Source organism: Mixophyes fleayi, chromosome 2, assembly GCF_038048845.1.
Source record: "Mixophyes fleayi isolate aMixFle1 chromosome 2, aMixFle1.hap1, whole genome shotgun sequence".
Taxonomy (NCBI): domain Eukaryota; kingdom Metazoa; phylum Chordata; class Amphibia; order Anura; family Limnodynastidae; genus Mixophyes; species Mixophyes fleayi.
Window position 1 is genome coordinate 152,520,854 of NC_134403.1, and position 25,383 is coordinate 152,546,236.

A 25,383-nucleotide genomic window follows, 5' to 3' on the forward strand; every position below is an offset into this window, starting at 1 on the left:
ATGCGTTTTTCCAGATGCCCCAAAGAATCTGAAAGGGGATTCATCAGAGAAAATGACTTCCCAGTCCTCAGCAGTCCAATCCTTGTACCTTTTGCAGAATATCAGTCTGTCCCTGATGTTTTTCCTAGAAGTGGCTTCTTTGCAGGTCTTTTTGACACCAGGCCATCCTCCAACAGTCTTCACCTGACTCTGCATGCAGATGCACTCACACCTGCCTGCTGCCATTTCTGAGCAAGCTCTGATGGTGCCTGATCCCGCAGCTGAATCAACTTTAGGAGACGGTACTATCACCTGCTGGACATTTTTGGGCGCCCTGAAGCCTTCTTCACAACTATTGAACCTCTCTCCTTGAAATTCTTGATGATCCGATAAATGGTTGATTTAGGTGCAATCTTATTAGCAGCAATATCCTTGCCAGTGAAGCCCTTTTTGTGCAAAGCAATGATGACTGCACATGTTTCCTTGCAGATAACCATGGTTAACAGGAGGAAGAACAAAGCTTTAAAAGAAGGGTGGTGCTTTAAATCAACCAGTTTGTTCTAACTCAATCATCATGCCAGTGATTTCCAGCCTTGTCCTTGTCAACACTATCACCTGTGTTAGGGAGAGAATCACTGACCTGATGTCAGCTGGTCCTTTTGTGGCAGGGCTGAAATGCAATGGAAATGTTGTTTTTGCCATAAAGTTAATTGTCATGGCAAAGAGGGACTTTGAAATTAATTGTAATTGATCTGATCACTCTTCATGACATACTGGAGTATATGCAAATTGCCATAATAAAAACTGAGGCAGCAGAATGTGTCATTCTCAAAACGTTTGGCCATGACTGTATATATATTCTTTTGACCACAGATGAAGTGATATCTACTATTTTCAGTAAAGGAACACACCTCAGTAGGTTTAGAGATGGCACTTTCTAAATAATTTAACCCTTTTTTGTTTTCCATCATGAAGATAGATAAGTACGGGTAGCAAACTGTTGCTTTACTATGTAAATGATACTAAATGAAGACCAATATATTTCCTCTGTTTCTCACTCCATTCTCCTATTTCCAAAAAGCTTTTTCCACTCTCCTCTCCAGGTCTCTTCAGTTGTCTTTTTGTTATTGTTGTTTTGTAGGATTTAATTTTAGTCTTTTTAAATCTAATCCTGCTGCCTTTTGGACGTGTACGACACCGTCAAACCCTGAAATGGAAGGTATTTGGATGCTATGTGCAGTGCTGGCCAGTGATTGAGCAGACACCAACCTACCTGTGTGCTGTAGCTGTTTTGGAAACACAGTTTAGAATTGTTAACATGCATGCTTGCTGGGATCTGTAGATTGCATTTTGCACCAAGTTAATGTTTCCTCAAGTACTATGCTGCACTAAAGTTGTAACCCTTTAAGCTAGTTTTCTTCTGTAGTAATTTATATAGTTACAGGAGGATTTTTTTCTGTCATAGAGGTTTTCATTTAAAATGACTTTTTCTGGTATGTCTTTCTGGCATGGACTGTTGGTGAAGAATTTATTATTATTATAATATTATTTTCTGAACAGAATAAAAATAAATACTCTGTACTTTAAGTTCTACTTATTGCCTATTTTGGAGATGTGTGTACACCCCTCTTTGCTCCATGTATGAGGCAGTATTTAGTGAACATCCCCTTTAAAGTACTACCAAACTCATCAATAATAAATTGGGGTTGGGACATTACATACTATCTCTTCTCTCCTCCTCCTTTTATTTCCACCTACCAAACCAAATCCCCCTTTGTTAGGTAACCCAAACAAGCTTTTGTTAATATAGGTTTCTCAACATTTAGAGCATAACTAAGCATTCAGCAGTCTTTATCACAGAGCATTGGTAGAAAATAACGGTTACCCTGGAGAGCTGTGTTCATTATTGTGTTGAAAGTAAATGAATCATTTTTATTTAATTTTTTTTCTCTTTTGCTCTATTGAGGGACACTGAAACATTGGAGTATAGTAAGTGGTCCTGGAGTCAAGGGACCTTCGCACTAAAACTGTGAGTGTGGCTCCACCGCTACCATGGAAAGGAGCGCTCTGTTTAGTTTAAGTGCCCTGAAGAGTTGGACTTGTTTCTTCGGGCTCCTGCCCAGGTTTTAATTTATTCTTTTTTTTTTTTTTTCTAACAGCATGTACTGGGCTCAGGGATGCCTTCCCAGGGTGGATAGCATGTGGCTTGAGAGCTCCTTCACTATCAGCACTGCTGCCTAATTTTTTCAAGTGTATCCTGGAGATGGCTGCCAGCACACAGCAGCGCCCACGGCGTTGCTGGACAGAAGGGGGGCAAGCAGGAAGCCACAACAAGATCTCTGTTGGATCGGAGTGTACAGCTGTGACTGCGCTTCCTATGGGGAACACAGGAATAAGAACCAGAGTCTGCTGGGCACAGACTTCCGTTCCTCCATCATGGGGAATAGGAAGGGAAGGTTCCCCATACTCCTCCCTTCTTGGTGCACTTGCTTGGTGGAGATGCTATTTTACACAAGGTGTAGCCGCATATCTCAACCCCTGCTGCTGTGCTTCTCCTTTACAGAACAGATTTTCATAGTTCTGTTAACGCTCTATTTTGTTTACAACAGTGTGTGAGTGAGCCTGTCATTCATATAGATAGATATATAATACAGATAGATATGTAATGATCTGTCATAACAGAAAAAGGTTCTTCCAAGAAAGGGTCTGCTGCAAAAATCTGTTACATTTTTGCACAGGTATAAATGTAGCGCAAAATTGTCTTGTGGACCCAGAGGCCCTGTGTGAGGCAGTCCTGGAAACAGTGCCTGACTCTTGCTGCAGTCATGGAAGAACCTGTTTGGCTTTATCTCCTGACAACATCCATAGCAGAACTAACACGGGTAATTTCTCACCATGAGGTAGGTGATTCTTCCAGTTCTGTTTCTGCACCACACCTTTCAAGCTGGCATATAGTACACCCTGGCTTGGGTGTGTCCCATTTGGAACCTACCTTAGCACAAGTCCTGTCAGTTTGCTCAGTGTTTGGCTAGGGCCTCTTCCTCACTGGAACTTATCCTTAATGCATCCCAGAGGACTAAGCACAAACGTCATGTACCATAGGTGGCTCTGTCAGTAGAGTCTGCGTCTGACCTCTCATCTGAGGAAGGAGAAATTCCTAGAGAATCTGGGGATGAGGAATAAAGTAGCAGGGAGGGCGTAGATGACTTGGTGTTAGGGGTTTTCTAGACCTTAAGCTTTGCGGACCCAGAGATCTCGCAAGCAGCTGGTATTCTCTCTTTAAGAGGCAGATGAAGCAGGTTATCTGATTCCCTCCATCTCTCCAATTAATGGATATATCATCTGAGGCATGGACAAAGCCTGACCGCCGTTTTCAAGTGTCAGAGAAGTTCAGGTCTTTTTATCCCCTTCCAGCAGAGGAATCTGCAAAGTAGGAAGGCATTCCAATAGTGGACCCACCCATTGTCCAGTTGACTAGAACCAGTACTATCCCAGTACAAGGAGGAGTGTCGCTTAAGGACACTATGGACAAGAAATGTGCAAAATCACATGCTCTGCTCCTCTTATGAAGCAGCTGGTAGAATTTTCAGACCAGACATGTGTACATGCTGGGTAAACAAGACAATTCCGGCCTGGGCCACACAATTAGAGAAGGGCCTGCGCGAAGATAGCCCATGGGCTGGGTTACTCGTCTTAACAGATCTGATCAGTGAAGCATATACAAATTTCTGGACCAAGCATCCTTGGATGCTATATCAGTTACATCCAAGCTATCAGCGCTCATTATAGTAGCTAGGGGCACCTTATGACTTCATTCTTGGATTCCAAATGGCTTCCATCCTTTCGCCCCGACAGCAGATCCTGAGGAGCTCCTGCATGAGGTCAGACTGCTCCCACCAGCAGAGGGTTCTGTCTGGGCCGTGGGCGTAACGGAAGAGTTATCCCTAGGCTGACAGCTTGTCTCCACATGACGCAGCTCCGTCACGAAAATGTGGCGGGAGCCTGTCTCGTGCAGTTTCAGTAGAATTGGCTAGAATCACCCCCAAATTCTTGGGTTCAGGGGATTGTCATTCGGGGATATGTCATCTACTTGCTCCACTTCCCACACCAGAGTTTGTTGTTTTTTTTTTTTTTTTTTCACCACAGGGCTTTCAGCCTGTGGTCTCCGGCGCAAAGCAAGCCGTGTGGCAATCCCAGAATATTTTGGATTCCAGAGTAATTATTCCAGTCCCTCTGCTGGAAAGAGGTTTGGGTCATACTTTGTTCCAAAAGTTGTCTCCTGTTTTTCATTTAAACCAGGTGTGGTAATGTTATTCTCTCCGAGCTCCGTTTTTGGATCCATCTTTGATACTGCTGGCCGTGGTCCGGGCCCTTAGGTGCTATGTAGATCGTACGGCGGGACTTTGCAAAAATTTGTTTATGCTGTATGATGCGCACAAGCAAGATTGGTTGGGCTCTAAGATGTCATTGGCTAAATGGATCACTTCCACTTGGCCTATATGCGGTCAGCTTGGCAGATGCCAGGGGGCTTGATGGCTCGTTCGACCTGGTCTGTTGGTGCTTCCTGGTCGGATATGTCACGGAGCATCAGCCGAACAGTTGTGCCGGGCTGCTGCCTGGTTGTCTGTCCACACTTGTCAAATTCTACAGATTGCTGGGCTTTGAATCTCAGATGCTAGCTTTAGTCGCTAGGTTTTGCGAGCAGCCCCCACCCCCTTAGGAGCAGCTTTTGAATATCCCCAGTGTTTCCCTATATGGAGAAAGAGAAAAAAAAAAATTTGTACTCTCTGTAAAATCCCTTTCTCTTAGTCCATTGGGGAACTCTGAGCACCCACCCTTGCTCTGTTTTGTATGCTGGTTTGACTGTTCTGGTTGACTTTTTAAGGCCCTCTGTAGATTTGATTATGCATTAACTTTACTCTTTCCTGTGGAAGGGGTATAGTAGGGGTGGAGCTACACAACAGTTTGCGTTAAAGTGCTTTGACTCCAGGGCCACTTACTATACCCCAATGTTTCGCAGTGTCCCCCAATGGACTAAGAGAGGGATTTTATGGTGGGTTTAAAAACCCTATTTTTTATTTTATTAAGCTGTGGGGGTGTGTTTTTGTTTTTTTTTTGTTCTCTTTTTATCATTTAAAGCTTCAGAACAAACAGATTGCAGTGCTTAAACTGTAATGCCACCTTTTGGAAACTTTATATAGTTCACTTTTAGACTCTTGCTGCTTATATTCCACTCTAGTTTTTTCAAATAGCTTTTTTTTCTCTTTCACACTGTTTACCAGTTGAATTTGGCACCATATTATACGGGCCCCTACTCCCATGAGAGTATTCATTTGTGTATGTCACGTGAAAGGCAGAGAAAAGGAGTAGAGGTTTTATTTTGTGCTATAAATTTTCCAATGCACCTCTGCACTACATCATGTTATGTGACTGGTTGCCATGGTAATTGCATGACATTTTGCAAAACTAAAATTAAACTCTTAGGAAATATAAACAACTCTATTTGTTTTCTGACTGTGGAAACCAGCTTTTTGATTAGCAATGTGAATTTTAGATCTGTAAAGGGTGCCAAGAAAATAGGTAACATTTCAGTTTTATTTTTTGTCTTAAAAACTTTTAAATATACTTATAAATTGGATTGAATTATGTCTTTGGCAGTTATGTGTTGGTCATTGTGAGGTATGTTAGTCTCGTGAATATGCGTAGCCACAGCCGTTTTGAAAGGAAATGTTTGCAAGGCACACATAAATTATTATTCTAAACACTGGGAAGTATTTTCCATAGGAGTGCCTTGATGTCTTAAAAGAAGCTGCTTGTCATACCTTTTAAAGTTCAATATGCCTCCCAAAGAGGGGTTTTTGTGTCATAAATTTGGTGTGGAGGTGTTTGTCCCTCAGTTGACAAGTTAAATTATTAAAACAAAAGACAGATGAGTGGACAACTAACTGGAGTCTCCAAAAATTTGCCATGGATCCAGTGAACATGCTCACTGGGTCCAACTAAGCTGGCACAGGTTCTCAGCTATAGAACCTAGAATACAATGATCTGGCAACGTTGTTGGAAGTACCTTGCTGAGGGGTTTTCTAAGCCATTGGTTCTTAAACCTGGTCCTCAGGACCCCTAACAGTGTGTGTTTTCCATATCTCCTTGCTTTAGCATAGGTATATTAATTACGGACTGAGACAGATCCACAAGTGGTATAATTTCCCTTGTCACCTGGAAAACATGCATCGTTAGGGTTCCTGTGGACTGGGTTTGAGAAACACTGATCTAAACTATGTATTTTTGATCTTTTTAGATGAAAACGTGTCACTGCATTATACCTGCACTTTCTGTGGATGGCGCACACACCATCGATCTACTCCCTGTGTAACAACTGTGGTAGACTAGGACCTGGGGCATGTACTAGTACATGTTTTAGATTTTGGCTTATAGTTGTGAAATTAAACAAACTTTTACCACGTAGTTACTGCGGTGTACTACTGCACCTATTGTAAACCATAGAAGTAGATGAGCAGCTTTTTCAAAACTGTTCTGTGACATGTCCACCTCGCTTTGGCTTTGCCCATGAAATTTTGACATCCTACCCCAATTACACCACAAATCAAATAGAGCGTAGGAGAGGTAGTCATTGTATATTATCACTTTAACACTCTGTGCTTCAGTTTTGTGAGGTTTCATTTCAAAAAATCATTTGTGTACTTCAGTTAAGTGTATTGTGATAGTTATAACAGTATATTGACAATATAATTTTTTAGTGACATGGTAAGATTGGTTTTATTTTTAACTGCCTTTTTCAGATTTAACCTGAACAGCAAAACATTTTGTTTCCAGCCATTAGTGTGCCGGACCTGGCCTGTTTAAGCTAATCTTGGTTACCTTGCCTATTGTAGTTCTTTTCTGCAACACCATACTACCTGCTGTATTTAACCGTTCTGCTTCCTTCTACTAATTGTTGATGCCAATGCTTGGTCTTGCATGAAGTCCAATCTTTTCTAGATTTTCCTAATTTTTGTTGTTCTCCTTTTCAGTCAAGAGCAGTAGTGCTCTTGAAGCGGACAGCTCTTCTGATGTGCTCATTGTGTATGAGCTGACTCCGACGGCAGAGCAGAGAGTATTGGCAGAACAGCTACTTCTCCCTCCAACTTTTTTCTGCTACAAGAACAAGCCCGGCTATGTCAGCGATGAGAATGACATTGATGGTAACTACTTTTTGAATTCACTGTATATTAAACACTTTGGGGGGTATTCAATTGTTAGCCAGAACCGCTAAAATCCCGCGCTCAAAAAATATTACCGTTAATACGGTAATAGCCCGCTGGATTTCAGCTCGCAGCTTCCTGAGCTGCGAGCTGAAATCCAGCGAGTAAATTACCGTATTAATACCTCCCTTAAGTGCCTTATGAACTTCATAGCATTTGTTCATATTGCTACTTCCATAGTTTTCCTTTCTGTTTGTATCCATCCAGATTAGAAATTCAAACGTTAAGCCTTTAATGAGCTTTAAGTAATTTTAGTCTATTCCATGGCCTATATCAATATTTTTTTGTTCATTTTAATGACCTGGTCCTAATGTGTTCCCTTTTAGAGGGGTGTAAAGGGTTAACAGTCTGGCGCTACGAGTTTATCAACAGGTTGCTATTTAATTCCACCTCTTTATCATTCCTGTCTTCTGATTGTAAGAGCACGGAAATAAGAATAGCAAGAACTTAAGGTGTGGAGCTAAATTCTGTTGCTTTAGTTTAAATATCTAATCTGCCAACATATGTGTTGATAAACATTTACATTCTCAGCTTTCATAATGAAACACTGACTTAACACCACCTTTGGAAAACATTACTGAAATGTTGTAATGTGTTTTGCTTTTAAAAACCTAAATATATTGCATGTGCAAATAAAATACATAATGCTATGTATTTAAGCATATACGTGAAAATATGTTGACAATCTACTCTTTTAAACAGATGAGGACTTTAAGTCTGCAGTCAAAAAGTTAAATGGACAGCTTTACCAAGAGGTGAAAGGCAAAGATCGAGCCACTGCATCAGGTACATGTGGCTACTGGGTGAATAAATTGTACTTTGGGCAACATGCATTCTGCGTGATGTTCATGCACTTGTTTGTCAGTGTTAGGTGATACAATTTTGAAGGGCCTGAGGGAGATGAGCACCATGTTTAAGTGTTGTTTATGTTAGACATCTAGGTACAGTATACTAACAGCGTACTGTGTTTCTAGTATATAAGCAGCACAAGAGGGGAGTGATCTTCATAGGGAGAACTGTAAAGTGTGTCTTCTGTACGAAGCTCAGCATCCATATGTGAGTAGATATTAATATATTAATATAAACTAGCTTGTGTAAACTTTCATATATTTAGAAATCTGCATAGTTAAGCTTTCAGGTACCAGTAAGTGGTTGTGGGCATTTAGTTTCCAGTTAGTGTTGCAGCTAATTGTTCTGTTTGGTCACTTAAATTTTTCATCTTTCAGGCCACAGTGAACAGCCCACCACAGAGACCGAGAAGGAATGTGTGATTGTCTGGGAAAAGACGCCCACCCCTGAAGAAAAAGCAAAAGCAGAAACATTGCAGTTGCCTCCAACGTTTTTCTGTGGGGTGAGCAGCGACACCGATGAGGATAAAGATAATTCTGACGATTATGAATCTGCAGTTAGGAAGATTGAGTCTGAAGTAAGCACAACAATTCTTGGCACTAGTCTCAGACCCCGGGGCAGTGAACATTTCCGCTCATGTGTGAAGCGGTGGTGTGTGTTTGCTTTGTGCAACTTGCTTAAGGAGTTTTCGGGAGATATCCTAAACTTGCTTGCGTTCCCTATAGAAATGAGCATAGCTTCACTTGTCGCACATTAAAATCTATTTTAAAAAATATTTACTATATATCCCCCTGAGAATGACTGACTGCATCCACATAGCAGGTGGTAGGATAGTGGAATACATGGACAAAGTTTGGAACATGGTGTTTGCTGAAGTGTGCAAAAAGCTGATTCTGTATGGCGTGAGGTAGGTCCAATATGACGGATTTATCTGCAGTCCGCCTGATTGTTGACTTAGAAATCAGATGTACACTGTGCACTAAAACTACCTCAATTCAATGTACAGGGATCGCTTGAGGTTTCCTCGACTTTTAGGTTTAATGTTTACATTTGATACAACTACTACTACAAGTAGTAGTTGGGCTTTAGCTGCTATATTTCTTTCCATGTGGGATTTGGTTATTTTTATGTTTGTTTTTTTTCATAATGGTTATAAAAGAAGCCTTATCCAGTGGCTATTTTCTTATTTGTATGTGCTTTGGTATTCATATTTATTGTAAATGTTTACTAAACTAAATTTTTAAAACCTCATTTCACATGAATATAGTAACTGTCTACATCAGGCATTTATTCTGCAACGTCTTTGTTGGAATGTGACTTGCATGCTGATATCTGTGTCTTTGGCTCACAAAGAATGTTAAAATGCCCCTGAATACAGGCTTTATTTGTGTTTTGCTACTCAAAGCAAGTTTTCTTGCCTTCCCATCATACTGAGTTGTATTCTAGACCTTGGTTTCTGTTGAGAGATGTTATTACCTTTTACATTTCATAGTGAAGTATGATGCTGCAAGGTATAATGCAGAAAAGAAAAATGTTTTTTTGGAGGTTTTTATGTTTGCACATCGAGCCTCCACTGTTTGTGTAAATGAATAATCTGCCTGGCCATTTCCTTTATATTTCAAAAAAAGTAATACTCTTTCCATTGAGTCAAATATCCACACTTTGCTAATATTCTGTACATCCTTAGACCCATCATAAAAAATGGTAGGATACCTACTAGCTTTACCAAGCAGTAACATCTTAAAATGTGTTCAGCAAAAACAGCTTTTCAGCAATTCGCCACGGTGGTCAGGAACTGACTTAACCCATTGACTGTCCAGTTTAATGTACACAAGTATATTTATATCCTAGTTTAGAATAGAGCCTAGTCAAAGCTACCATAAATGTAAGGTAGGGGCATGACCAGCTGATGAGCTATTCATAAATGTCAGTGACATGTGCCATCATGGAACAGCAAATCAGAGGTTCCCATATTGTGCAGTAATGGCTTAGATTTTCAACTCTGCTTTCCCTAGACTGACACAAGCAATAAACTGAAATCTGCTTATTTAGAAAACTAATAGTTTGGATCTTGCAAGTAACAAGTAAAATTATGGTAGCATTAAGCAAATTCACTGTACATCAACTGTAAAGAAGGAAAAATCTTAACCCTATGTTTCAGTTTCATTGACAGACAGTTGCTTTTGGGTTACTAGACATTTTTGCAGTACATCAGTTTTGTTATGGATTTGTTTCCTTGATTTGCTCCTGGTCACTGCCACCATGTATGTAATCTGCTAGCTTTATAATGTCACTAACACCTAGCAAGTTTTTATTATTCAAACAATAATTTTAATAAGGAGCATTGTTCTAATAGTGTCTATGAATTCTCATTTTAAAGTCTAACTAAATCTAAAATATAAGTTCCTTATATAAAAGCTACAGTACGGTGGATGCAAGCCATATTATCTGGCATAAGAGGCTGACTGTATTGTCCTGTAAGATTGACAGAAGGTTGACTGTATATAGGAAAATGCACACATCGTTCGTTTTGATTCGCTCTTGAAACTTTTACATATGAATTGTAGAAATTGCCTAACGATAAAAAAAATCAATAAAAAAAAATCTTACGCTTTGTAATCGCTTAACTTGATAAACCGTACCAGTATAATAGTTTTTATTCTAACCCAACTAATCAAATCCTATGTGATTTCTTCTGGACTTTAATTTACCCTGTGTTGTGGTCACACGGATAGTAAGATGTTGTCTTTGTGCTTTTAAGTTATTCAGGACAAGCTTCTCTACATATACAAGAACAGATCTGAAACATTCCTTTTACCTTTCTTCTTCCTTGTGGTCATTGATATACAGATATGGGATGTTACCTGGCAACCAGTTTCCCAAAAGGTTACAAATGCAGGAATAAAAGTAATCTGTTGCTGCATTTCAGTAATTTTGGCTTTTTCAAAGCCATGGTCATAATGTTTCTGCCTTTTAGTTACTATTCGGGCAGCACGGTGGCTTAAGGTTAGCACTTCTGCCTACCAGCGCTGGGGTTATTAGTTCTAACTTTTCTGATTATGGCCTTCTCCGTGTGGAGCTGGTATGTTCTCCCTGTTTTTGTGTGGGTTTCCCCCAAGTGCTCTCTTTTCCTCCTACACTCCAAAAACATACTAGTAGGTTAATTGGCGCTATCAAATTGACCCTAGTCTCTGTGCCTATGTGTGTATGTTAGGGAATGTAGACTGTAAGCTCCATTGGGGCAGGGACTAATGTGGGTGAGTTCTCTGTACAGCGCTGTGAAATTCGTAGCGATGATGAGGATCTCTGCTAAATCATTTCATGAAGGGGAACGCCAGGGCAGTGTGGGAAAATGTGCTCCAAGCTACAGAAAAGCTCCTTCTATAGAAATCCCAGACAGTAGATCCCATACCTGCATGCCACAAGAAAAAAGTGATCCTTTCTAAATTTTGTTTTTGCTAATCAAATAGCTTATTGTGATTCTCTTGTAAATGTGAAAACTATATGATTAAGTCTCTACTGACCTATAAATAAAAGGTTTTTTTGTTACCCTTTGTCCTTACTCTCTTCTACTACAATTGTTTTCTTCCTATTAATTTTCCATGTAAAATGACTAACCATTGTCCACCTCTCCAATAGCTTCCTCTGTTTACTTCAGTCTGAACCATGGACCTTTCCTAACAGTGTCACTACTTTCTGTGAACTATGTGCATGGTATTTTTTAGCAGACTAAGGCTAAGGCTGGGTACACAATACAGGTTTTTCACCCCATTACCATGCCAATCACATGATAAATGACAGGTCTGATATTACATTAGTGTGTACGCTCCCACAGTAATGTTTTATCGTACCAAAGCACATTGTATCGTTTCATTTTATAAACGGACTTAAAATCTCTATAAACGAGGGAGCGATGTTGAGCAAATTCTGAAGTGTGTATGCACTCACGACCCCCAGTGAAGGCAGATCTTTTCATCCGATGGTTATGACAGATGATGAGCACAGATCTGAAGGTAAAACGTGTATAGTGTGTACACATGAATCTGCATGCTGATCGTGACTTCCAGTCGTTGGTATAATCGTTAGTGATAATGCATCAAGAGATCTTCTGTAGTGTGTAAATAGCCTTATCCCTCTGATGCTTTTACTGATTTATACGTTCCTGTTAGCTGTACTAAATGTGAAATTCTAGACATTGGTGGTTCACTCAGTTTTACACACTACCCTCAAAAAAGGGTCTTTCTCCTATGATGCTCTTAAACGGTCATCAAGAAACTGTCATTTTATAGAAAAGGTTAGTGTGCGCAAAGAGATTAGTTGGTCAAAGATCAATTATCTGTGACTTCTGTTCAAGACCACCAGGTCTCTTTCTGTTTTTATCTTGTAGTTTTGTTTGTCTTTTTTGTTTGTTTTTGAGTGTTTTATTATTAGTGTGCTTGGGCCATTTGTGTGTCTTTGAAAACAAATCTGCACATCTTTACCTAATGTAATATCGCTAATGTGGAGCTCACAACATTGTCAGAGTTTTAGAGATTCACAGCAGGCTTGAATTCCTCTTCAGTTACCCATAGGATCTCCAAATTGAAAACAAACTTATTCTTGGCTTTGTGAATACTTGTATTGACTCATCACAAATACTTTAAATGTCATTAACTTCCAGTTTGCTTGTCACAATTCTTACGTTTTCAGATATGCATTTGTTACAAATTTACAGTACATTCTATACAACCGTTCTATCAATCAACTTCATCTTCATTATTTCTCTCGTGGCTTTGTTTGTGCCGCTAGGGAGTTAACCTCTAGCAGTCACCAGCTATGATATGAAAAAACAATCTCTGGATGGAAGGGTCCACTACCTGGGAATTATTAACGCTTGGGTCAGTTAATCTTTGTCCTTATGACCAGGACAGATGATCCCTAGGCTGCCTTAATTGATACTCTAGTCAACCACTGGCATTTAACCAAGCTGTATGGTTTTTTTTTTCTCCACTACCCATTCTCTAGTTGTAAGGTTCAGGGCAGAAGGCACTCTCGCATCATTATTACTGCTCCAGGTTGTCCACTTGTTACTTGCAATCACGCTCTAAACACCTCAGGCTGCCCTTTTGCAATGGCCTCCACCTTGCTGCGGGCACACCAGTAGGTTAGGGTACAGGCCTATCTTGACGTGACATTTTTGTTTTTTCTTTCATCCACTCTGAGAGACACTGCTACCAAGGGGTTGTATGAGGGTGCATGGAGTTGGCACTTAAATAATTAACAACTAAGTTTGCTGCCGACTCCTCCCCTCTGCAACCCCACAGACCTCAGTTTTTGTTTAAGTGCCCAAGGAGTTGGGCTGTTTAAGTACTGTTCTGCAATACTTGCTGCTAGATTAGATTATTATTTTCTTACTGTTACTGAAATGTCATTGAGGTTAGGAGTGGATTAGTGTTATGTTTTACACTGATTCATTTAGTTTTAAATGGAATATAGTTCCGTTTTTGTTTATTAAAAAAAGAACTAGAAGAAGATAGAAAAGACCCGTCACTGTATTCTCCCCATGGGTCATCTGAGGAGTGGCCATTTTCAGGAAAATGCCAAGTCTCTTGCTGAGGCGGAGGGGGGACTTGGATTTCATTTGTTCTCTGTTTGGTCCAGAACTTAACAGTATGATTAGCCAAGCAACTGTAGGTAAAAGTACTTTCCTGCCGGTGAATGTCCCTAAACCACGAATTCTGTGTTTTGGGTCTTTTTGGAAATCCTCTCATGTGAACACAGGCTATAAATTTCAGCCCGCCAATAGTCTCCTTGCAACATGAGGACAGTCGCAAACGGGTAGAGATGCTTACTCCAAAAGACGTTCAAATCAAAAAATCTTTAAAAAATAATCTGCATGATGGGACCTTCCTCTCCTCGCGACTGTGGGGGTAGGGGGGGGTCACCATCATTTATTCAAATATCAGTGGGCGGCATCTATCTGAGATATTTAGATCTTGGGAATCGTGTCCAGAGTGGCAGAAACACTGGGGGTTTTATTCGAACATCATCTTCAATTCCATAAATTCTAAACCTCAAGGGGCTAAACCAACATATACGAGTAGACAAGTTATGGATGGGATCAGTCCTTTGTTTTTACAGTAGGGAGCTCCCATTATCAATTTAGGGCGATCCCTTTTGGCTTTCCACAGCCCAGAGAGTTTTCACAAAGATGATGGCATTAATAGCAGCACGTTTACGTGCCTTGGGAGTGAACATTATTCCACATTTGGACTATTTTCTCCTCAAAGCCTTATCAGGTCCTTTTTCTCTCGGCATATGACCCTGTCTATTCGAAAACTGGAAAGCAACACAGTTGGATAATCAATTCCCAGTTGATGCCCTCAGAGGATGAGGTTTCTAGAATTAATTATGGACACCACTTTTCAGAAGATCTGTCTCCAGAACCTTCTCTACAGATCCCTACAACTCTCTGTACGGTTAATCCTTGTCCTTCCATGCGCATGAGCATGGGGATTCTATGGTTGATTGTATTGACGTTCGAAACCCTCCCATATGGTCGTTTCCACACTCGTACGGTCCAGTGGAATCTACGAAGACAATGGTCAGGCCCCCCTTTTTTTTTTTATCTGGAGACCCAACTAATCGGACTCTCCAGGTAGACTAGTCAGCCTCTTAAATGGTGGATATTTCAAGAACTTCTGATGATGGGCCAATCTTTTGTCCTGAGGTCTTGGATTCTGGTGACCACAGATGAAGTCTGAAGGGCTAGGGAGCTGTTCTCCAGCTTAGTTTCCAGGGTCTTTGGACAGATAGGGAGGCACTTCGGCCCATAGATGATGTTGAGCTAAGAGCCATGCTGTTATCCCTCCAGGGAGCTCAGTCTCTCCTTCAAGGAAAACCAGTCCACCTCCAATCCGTCAATGCCACTGCAGTTGCATATGTAAATCGCCAAGGAGGAACAAGAAGTGCAGGAGCTATGCAGGTAGTGGAACAGGTCTTGTGGGCGGAGAAATACCTTCCAGCTGTTTCGGCAGGGTTTGTTCCCTGAGTGAACAACTGTAAGTGGATTATCTCAGCAGACACGCAATTCTTCTGGAAGAATGGGAACTGCATCCTCAGCTGTTTCAGGAGTTCGTCTGGAAATGGGGCCTGCCAGATCTGTGTCATCCAGACACAATCACTTGGTTCCAAGATTCTGCACAAGAACCAGAGTTCTTGGTGTGGAGGATCTATCTATAGTAGTGCGAGAAGACGTGTCATAACTCTGTCTCTTACAGATTAGCAGTTTTCTGGCCTTTCTTCAGGATGGGACTGAGTTCGTTGAAGGTTCAGGTCTCTGCGCTTTCTATTTTCTTTCAGCGTCTGTTGGCTTTTCTCTCTGACGTTTGTACTTTCCAACGGGTTGATTCATGTTCACCCTCCCAACGTTCTATTGGCCCCGCTAGATTTGATCCTGGTTATTGAGGTTCTTCAGCGCCGTCCATTCGAACCCCTGTAGTCTACTGATCTGCATTTCTTGATGTAGAAGGTGGTGTTTTGCTGGCCATAGCATCTTCTCAACGGGTGTCGGAGCTTGGAGCCTTGTTCTGTAGGGTTCCTTGTCTGGTGTTCCATGCGGATAAGGTGGTTCATAGGACCGTACCTACTTTCTTGCCTAGGGTGGTTCCGGCCTTTAGAGAAGTGATTGCTCCTTCTGGGCTGCCTTCCTCTGTTAGTCTGGACGTGGTCCAGGCTTTTCGGGTTTAGGTGGACAGGACTTCTGCAGGCTGCAGGTCTGACTCTTTTTGTTCTTTACGATTCTCATAAGGAGAGATTCGCTGGCCACTAAGCAGACCATTGCTCGTCTGATTAGGTCTATGATTTAAGCTTGTGTGTAGAAATCGGCCTGTGTCTCAGGTTTTCACAGCGCGCACTCCCTGTGCGGCGTGGGCTTCCTAGGCTGCTTGCCATGGAGCATCTGCAGAGCAGCTGTGTAGGGCGGTGACCGGGTCCTCAGTTCATACCTTTTACGAGGTATTGCCAGTCACCCTTTTTGGGTCTGCGGACGCTGGTTTCGACCGCAGTGTTTTGCGGGCTAGTAGACCAGAGCATTCCCTCCCTGAAGGGCTACTTTGGAAGGTCCCCATGGTAGCAGTGTCCCCCAGAGTGGATGAAGGAGAAAAGATTTTTGTACTTACGTTAAATCTTTCTCCGATTACATCTGGGGGACACTGCGTTCCCTCCCTTTGCTGTTCTACGATTAGTTGTGTTGTTGAGCCCTTTTCTTGATACTTTAGTGTCACTGAGGTATGTGGGGTTGCAGAGGGGAGGAGTCAGCAGCAAACTTAGTTGTTGACTATTTAAGTGCCAACTCCAAGCGTCCTCATAAAACCCCATGGTAGCAGTGTCCCCCAGATGGAATTGGAGGAAGAGAATTAACATAAGTACAAAAATCTTTTTTTTTTTTTTTTTTTTTTTTTTCTTCCAGTGCCAGTTTTGGAATATTGAATGGCACCTCTGCCCTTTTTCTGATACTTGAATTTCACTTTTTAGTTTTAGCTCGGTTTAACTAGCATTTCCTTGAGGCCAAACAATTCTTCCAAGTTCTGCAATGGTTTTCCCTGCCTACTGGGTACCCCAAGACACACAAACTGGTTTCTTATGTGCACTCTCTTCAAAAGAGTGCACATGGCTAAATTAAAGTTTCTGACCTGGAACTGTTCAGCTAAAGCAAGTGTCAGGGCTAGGTGTAATTCTTCCATCAGCATAAAGCAATTTTGAGACTCTTTCTGCCAAAAGCGGTCTCTGAGTACCATAAAAATATAGAATGTGAAACATGTGATTGTGTCCTTTTTTTCCTCAGAACCATGAAAGAGCATTTACTTAATTCTCTTGACTGAGCTTCTATATATTAGGGGCATAGTATAGCTTCCTACAGTAGACTGGAGTTTTGTGTATGTCATTCATTAGAAGGGCCTGCCTGTTTCAAATTGAACGCTTGCCCTTTGGCTACATTCCCTGATGAAGTCTATTTATAATTATTTTATAATCTTGTGATAGTGTGAACTGAGATTCTCTCTTAACAAGCCCTGGAGTGATGATACAAATCCCCAACCTATAGAGACTAAATCCATAGAATAGGCTACTTAAAATATGATACTCTGTAGCATTCAATTTGCATTGTATGGTTGAAAGCCACTCTGATTTATGTGGTTCTCCTGTATTGCATTGGTGAGGGAAGCTCACTGCCTAATAAAATTCTTTCTCTGGTTTGGCCTGTGTTTTAAAGATACAATCTTAATCTAACTAAATTTTCTGTTAGTATTTAAATTGCTCGAATAGAGTGTTGTATAAGTAAATTGAAGGAGAGATACATAGCAAAAAAGGTGACGCGCGTTTCGCTGAAGTTTGCTTTTGCCTGGAAAGAGAGAATCTCTGTTCACACTACCACAAGATTATAAATACTTGAGAACGGAGTACTATATAGAAGGGAGTTAGGATTAGATACATGGCAATTTTAATTCGCATTCTAATCATCTTTAATTAGCTGCTTTTAAGACGATTTTAGTTTCAAGTAATCTGTTTAGGTTTTTTTAACCACTAAATATGACTGTAGTGCACCAAATTTAGTTGGTTCTTTTTTTGTGTACCATATTCTACACAGACGGGTGGCACCTCAAGATCATTGAGAATGCTGTATGAGCAATACCTAATAATAAAAATATTAAATTAGGTTAGATTTTGTATGGTTTGGAGTTAGTCCTTTCTACAAGTTGTCAAATAAAATCCAGAGCGACACAAACTTTTTTAGTGGCTTAAGATTTTTCAATTTTATGTCTGGGAGGTTGAGCCAGTGGCCTTAGGGAGAAGGCCAGAGATTACTGAGCCATTTAGTAAAATACACCAAAAATCATTACTATAGAAATACTTTTAAGTACTGTAAAGGCCTATTCACTGGCTAATCTGCCTTAAGCACCCCACTGTTTCAAAATGTACATTACTTTCTTACAATGCCAGCTAGAAAGTGAATGTTACTTTATTATGCTGGTCCCTTATTTCCATCTACAACTTGCAGTCCTCAAGCAGAAGTGGGGAATATTCAGTTTTTAAAATAGTGCTTGTTAATCACCTCAGACTTTGATTTGCACGGCAGAGTTCTCATAAAGTCTGGATCATGAGTGCCACCATCAGCTGCTATAAATGGAGCCTCCAATTGTAAATTTACTGCCGAGCAATTCTGTGATACAGTGAGCATGCTTCTGAAGTACAAATGCTTCTCCACATCCATTACATTTATAACTTAATTATTAATTGCAATTCATTTTTATTGCAACTTTTAAATGTTCTTAATAGTACATAATAAAATAAATTCCAAGCCCTCTTAAAGCACCTTTAATAATTGATAAGCCTTCCTTGTATCTTGCTATAAATCGGACTTGTGCACAATGTTTGCCTGTCTATACTCGCTCATTCAGCTGATGAATAGTTTGTAGTAGTAGATCAGAACCTGGGATGATTTTATGATGTGCAAAGCTAGAGATCATTGTTGAACTGGCCACTGAATGTCCTGCGAGGGTTAATAAGAATTATACTTCATTTATAATTTCACTGTAGAGATCATTGTTAAAGCGCAATACTAAATCATTTTATTACTAAGAAGTATATTTAGTGTTTGGTTACAATTATTACACAGTATATTAGCAATTATATTTAACCTAATAACTGGTTTGTTATATAAAAAAGTCTTGGGCTATTTATTATTTTTAATCTCCTATACATGTATTTATGGAATTATTTTTGGAATTGATGATCAACAAGCACTACATATAACATATTATAGATGTAATTTGTTCTCATTTATGATTATTTGAATTTTTTTGTGTATTATATAAAATGTTCTAAGAATGCCTTTTAATACAACATGAAGGTTCTTATTATGTTCATCTTCTCAGGAATCTAGGGAAACGGAAGGAAGAAATGGGACTGCTGGAGCACCTGCAAGATATGAAAAGCCAGACAGCTCTTCCCAGGAACCTGTAGACCTATCGTCAAAAACAGAATCTGTGAAGCCAAATTCTGACATCCAAGGTATTTTAAGTTTGTTTTACCAGAAGCCTTTAGGAAAAAAATAAAACACTGCTGTTTATGCAGGCTGAAATTTTATTTTCTGGTGGTTTCTTGGGGTACGTTCTTTGATTCCAAAATGTGCATACAGTATCAGAAATGAGATTCCCATAGGAATTCTTGAGGTGTGGCTTGTGTTAATAGGCCTCTGCTCTTGGTCACATTAGAGTAACCTAGCTGTCCAGACCTTTATAGCCTACTCAAACTATTCGTTAAGCATATGTAACAGTCAAAATACAGTGAATAGGATGGGATAATTTGATGTGCTGAGAAGAGTCGATGCTAATTAGAGGGTTTATATTCCCTGGGTGGAGAAATGGCACTGGGCTATTTTAAAGCACTAGCATCTTGACCCTAGTGAGTGGTTTCTCAAAATACCATTTTAACTTTTGGTGGTCATGTTGGGGTCTCTCTTGAAGTGCATCTGTTAATGTAAAATCACAATCTAGAGCGAGGTGCTGTACCAGGTTTTGAGACACAAGGATATTTTTAATCGACATGTTAATGAATCTACTAGGATTGCTGTACAGAGAAATGTGACAAGATATTAAGACCTTTGGGTGAGCTGCAGTCATATCGGCTGCAGTTTCCAACAATACGAAGACATTTTTTTATATAAATAACCATAAAAATAGAGACTTGTGTAAAATTATATCTACACAAAATAGGTAAAAACTGTACTCTTTAAACATGTGAATAACCATAGAAATAGAACCGTTTGTACTTGGAGGAACACATCAAAGTTGTACAGATATAGAACCTACCAAATGAATTCAAAATTTGCAACTAAGTTTTGTCATTAATGTTTCTGCGTGCTGCATTTTCAGATATCAACTTTTCCTTTGGCCTAAGTGCTGACTCAGTCCTGACATTTGCTGACCTATCATCAAATAATGGTGAATTTGCCTTTGGTTCCAAAGGTAAATTATGAACTTTGTCTATATAGACATATTTACAGTTACGCAATGTATCATATTCAATATTTACTTCCTCTGCTCACTGAACATTTTAAATTTTGTTACTGATCACACAACAATATGTAATATTTGACTTAAAATAAATAAGTAACCTTTTGTTTCATGCTTATAAAAACACCTTTAAATGAAACCTATCTCAATACAGACATTTTCAAACTTGTAATGCATTTATTTTAAGTAATTGAATGACTCCTGGTGATGGGGAGAAATTTAGCACAATAACAATAGTATTACTGTTATTATCTTGTATCCTTTCACTTACTCAGAATTGTAATTGATTTCAAAAACACACAACAGTGAATAGTATTGTTAGTGGTAACTATTATAGTTTCTGTGACACATTGAAGTGTGTTAAATGCCAGTCTTTCAGGCTGAAACGGGTTGGGTACAGTATCCCGATGCTGGGGATACAGACACCCAATACCCCTCCAAAAGAACACCGAAGCGTTTAATAACCAAAGTTATTAAAATATACACTTACCTTCTTCCCGATGCAGGACATTAATGGAAGCGCTACTCTGCGACTGCTGTAAAATCCAAAGAGGCTGGATGCCGACACTACATTGTGACGTTAATTGTCACAGTGCAGCGCCGGCATCCAGCCTGTTGATGATTACACGCTTCTGTGTTCTTTTAGAGGGGTATTGGGTGTCTGTATCCCCAGCATCGAGATACTGATTACCACTGGCTGAAACAAATATGGTGTTTTATATATAATGTTTTATTGTGCAATGTTTTGGAAGACCCGTTTTATTTATTTTAAACAATAGCTCCAATAAGTTAGACTAGAGCTGGAGAAGAGTTTCCTGTCATTTTAATTGGTAGTTTTATTACCTCTGTAGGAACAAACTTCCAGTGGGCAAACACTGGGGCAGCTGTGTTCAGCTCTGTGACACAGACCCGGACAGCAGACAATGAAGGTGAAAGCGATGAGGAGTTGGTTAACAATGATGATGTGCACTTCGAGCCTATTGTGTCCTTGCCAGAGGTAATATTCAATCTGTTTAGTGAAGCCCCAGTTACTTTGTATAATTTGTAATTCAATGTTTTTTACTGCAGCTGTTGCCATAATTAGACTTGCATAATACATCCTTATAACACGTGATGGTACCTGTGGTTGCGTTTCCAAGACACTGAATAGTTGAACAAAAACGCTTTGTGAGCAGACTTAATTCATTTTAAAAGGATGTCTGTCTTTGCTACAGTGAATAAGGAAGTAATCTCATTAGTGCCTGTTATCACATTAAACAAGCCATCAATACTGTTGAATTGTATACTTTAAAATACATTGACATCCTCACTTCCACCCCAGAAACATGTTCAGTATGTTTTCCTTTCAGTGACCTACAATATGTATGCTCTGCCTTAACTTTGCTTAACGTCACTTACATGTTGTGTACATTGATTTATTCAGGTGGAGGTGAAGTCCGGAGAAGAAGATGAAGAGATACTTTTTAAGGAAAGGGCAAAGCTGTACCGGTGGGACAGAGAGGCCAATCAGTGGAAGGAGAGGGGAGTAGGGGAGATTAAAATTCTTTTCCATCAAGAGAAGAAATATTACCGTGTATTGATGCGACGGGACCAAGTATTGAAAGTGTGCACAAATCACATTATCTCAAAAGACATAAAAATAGCACCCTTAAGCACAGCCATCAATGCACTGGTTTGGACAGCAAATGATTTTTCTGGTAAGTACCAGTACCATGAAGGCTGAGGAGACTGGACAATAGTTAGTCACCAACAAAACCTACCATTTCCCCTGCACAAATTATTTTTCGCAAGTGTTAAGACCATGTTGTTTTTCTGTTTTCCATTTTTGTTAAAAAGTATCAAGTATATTTGGGATCTCTATCCTCCACCCATTTGGAACATCCCTATTAAGCAAACTGGAATACAGATTCATACAGAGGGGATTAGTCGGCACTAATGGAGTGAATCCATCCTAGGGATTCAGCCTTGTAGGATGATTGAATTAACTCCACACTGGACTGAATATCCATTTGTCATGTGCAGTGCTTCAGCCAACTGAAGGGCTATGGGTAAAGAACTGAACAACATTACAACCACTACGGTTCTAAAATTTAGTGTAGCCGTGTTGCTTGTATTGTCCATATTCTGAGGTAGGAAGATTATATAATAAGCTTAGTAATTATGAGAAGCACCTCAATTTAACCATTTATAGCAAAGTAGCACATGTTAAACAGTGAACACTTGATCATACTGTGAGGTTTTTTTTATATTACTAGTCTATTTATGGAATCTTTAAACCAAATAATTTAATACATTTTTATCATCCTTTTCAGATGGTGAAGGCAAAATAGAACAATTTGCAGCAAGATTCAAAACCCAGGAGCTGGCAGATTCTTTCCAACAAAAGTTTGAAGAATGTCAGCAGAATTTATAATTGTCTGTGTCATAAATAAAATTTCTATTTGCTGTTAATAAAAATAGCTTATCCATTTTTGGATTTGTTGCCTGGACCCATATTAAACTTCACTTATTCTCTCTAATTTTCTGTTAGAGTAAGCAAAGCGGTGCTTCTTCCAGAAATGTGGTCTAGTGTGTTCTGCATCTTTCTTAACAGAATACAAATAAATAAGTGATCGTAAATATATTTACATTTGTGTAAACAAATTCTTTGTGCACTTGTCAGAACACAAACCTATTTTTTAAATGTTAGTATTGTAAATAAAGTTGAGTGAAACCATGGTCTGGTGTATATTAAATTTTGCATATCTATAATATAAATGCTTAGTGGCGTGTGTTAGTCTGTCTGTGTGTGAAAAAAATAAAACCAAGCTGCAGTGCCACCTGCTGGGTGGAGTTATACACTGACCTACTAAATTCTTAGTGTGTGTGGAAAAAAAATTCAGAAAGGGCTGAGATTTGGTATACTAAGATGTTTTTAATTTGTTAATTGTTAAAAGTGTTTTATAAAGATTTTAAAAAAATATATATATATATTTCTTGAAGAAGTGACAGTTGGGAGTGGTTGGGGGTTGCCGGGGGATGACAGTGAGAGGAGTGTGATACTCAGGACCGTTGAGAGAGATCCCCGTGTGTGGATAGACATCTGGATAGATGTGGCGATGAAAATGAAGGATGAGGTGGTGACGTGTGGACAAAACAACGTTAAAAAAGGGCCTTACGCCGGGAAGTAACGCTCTTCCCCTGAGGAGGCCTGGGCTATGGCCCAAATGCATGACAAGAACCTTTTTAACACCTTAAGTAGCTTGATTTGACTAGAATGCACGAGTATCATGCACGGGTTAACTTGTTTGTACATGTTTGTCTTATGTGCTGTATCCCTTCTAAAATGTGGCAAAAATAGCATAATTTATTTAATTTCACATTAAACTGAAGTCAGTTTTAAGTGATCTTTTTTTCCCCCAGCATAAGTAAAAGGTACAGTTAAGTGACCTGCCATGTTGGGAATAACTGCCTGCCCAGAACCAAAATATGCCATTGCTTTCCCATATTGAATAGTAAATTTCTCAAGAATTGTAGTCGTTTTTTCGAAAACGACAATGTGTTTTTAAGTCTTAATAAGTCTAGTAAAACCAATTACTTTTTTTGCATACCAAAAGGTAGATTTATGAACGCTAAAAAGGAAAATGTGGAGGTGTTGCCCATAGCAACTAACCAGATTGTTGCTATTTATCTAGTACATTCTGTTAGCTAGAATCTGGTTGCTATCGGTAACACCTCCACTTTTCTTTTTTAGAAGCTTTAGTAAATTATTCCTCTGAGTGTAAGAATGACAACTTGTATGATAAACAGTCAGGTCACTAATGAGAGTACAAGAGAAAATTTGGTTATTTTCCTATCGTGATTAAATTATGTGTGATTTTCTCTTTGGATGCTCTTAGTACAGTACATATCGCCAGTGAGGGAGTAGCCTCCTCTGTCACTGACCACTTCTGAGGTGCTAGTGTCAACCACTCTAAGCAGAAAACACTTTAAAATACATTCAAATTATAAATACGATGGCACAACAGTAGTTTTCCTTCTAAAGAGTAACTGTAACTTTAATATATTTTAGCAGTGTTGCCAGGAGAGGTCGGAGGCAGACTGAGTAGAAAGAGTCCACTGTGTCAACGGCAGCAGAGAGGTCCAGAAGGAGATGTGACCCTTAGGGGCAGATTCAATTAGCCGCAATGTTTTTATAGAAATCTGTGATTATTCCCCACGCATCTCCATCATGGCTAATAGAATTCACTCCTTAGATGCATATATTTATAAACCCTTGTATGACATATTGGAATTTGAATGTCTCTGGGTGAATACTATGGGTTTACGTACTATTTGCATTCTCTTGTAGACAAATTTTGTTGACAGAAGCCCAATCTCATTCTTATCCCGATTTTCCTTCACTATAAATTCATTCTTTCATTTTACAGCACTGCCCTTTCAATTATCAAACAAACATACTTCAAATCCACATTACCTCTTTGCCACCTTGAACTCACTTCTCTGCCCACCTGCACCTCCTTCTTCTCCTTCCTTACTGCCCATGATTTTGCCACCTATTTCAAAAACAAAATTGACACCATTCGACAAGATATATCCTCATGCCAAATTCTACCTACTCTACCCTTCATTCTCTTCAGTAACTGAAGACAAAGTTTACACTCATCTCATCTTACAACCTGTCTCCTTGACCCAATTCCCTCCCAAGTTCTCCGCTCCCTCTTCATCTCATCAACCTGTCTCTCGCTACTGGCACATTTCCACCCTCCTTTAAACATGCACTCATTTCACCAATTCTAAAGAAACCATTTCTTAATCCAGCCTCTTTTTCCAGCTACCACCCTATTTCTCTCCTCCCTCCAAACTACCGTATTTTTCGCTCCATAAGACGCACTTTTTCCCCCCAAAAAAGGGGGGAAAAATGTGTACGTCTTATGGAGCGAATACTGCAAGCAAGAAAGAAAAAAAACTTACATTTCCAGCGTGGAGAAGTGGGTCCCGGCCAGGCTGCAGATCCTCCTGATCGTCCGTCCCTCTGCCTATCTGTGAGGACCTAGCTATCACATGGGACGGCACCTGTCATGTGGTGCACGTCCCATGTGATAGCTAGGTCCTCACAGATAGGCGGAGGGACGGACGATCAGGAGGATCCAAAGTGCTGAAGACATCGCGCGCAGAGGGAATAAGGTAAGTTATCAATATTGTGTGTGTGCGCTGGAGTAGGAGAGAGAGAAGAGCAATGAGTATACCGGCGGTTCCCA

General features: G+C 39.8%; 1 protein-coding gene across 2 annotated transcripts in view; it reads left to right on the plus strand.

Annotated features, from left to right (window-relative positions):
* The window catches only part of RGPD4 (RANBP2 like and GRIP domain containing 4), a 71,037-nt gene extending 48,176 nt beyond the window's left edge, over positions 1-22,861 (plus strand). Inside the window, exons 21-28 of one of the 2 annotated variants that reach the window (XM_075200265.1) lie at positions 7,011-7,181; positions 7,944-8,027; positions 8,468-8,667; positions 19,004-19,139; positions 20,003-20,095; positions 20,995-21,140; positions 21,567-21,840; positions 22,456-22,861. In XM_075200265.1, coding sequence (XP_075056366.1) covers positions 7,011-7,181; positions 7,944-8,027; positions 8,468-8,667; positions 19,004-19,139; positions 20,003-20,095; positions 20,995-21,140; positions 21,567-21,840; positions 22,456-22,556 — 1,205 coding nt within the window. In that variant the 3' untranslated portion in view covers positions 22,557-22,861. The remainder of the gene's footprint in view (positions 1-7,010; positions 7,182-7,943; positions 8,028-8,467; positions 8,668-19,003; positions 19,140-20,002; positions 20,096-20,994; positions 21,141-21,566; positions 21,841-22,455) is intronic. The other variant, XM_075200267.1, reaches the window with a different exon arrangement.
* Positions 22,862-25,383: the final 2,522 nt, after the last annotated feature.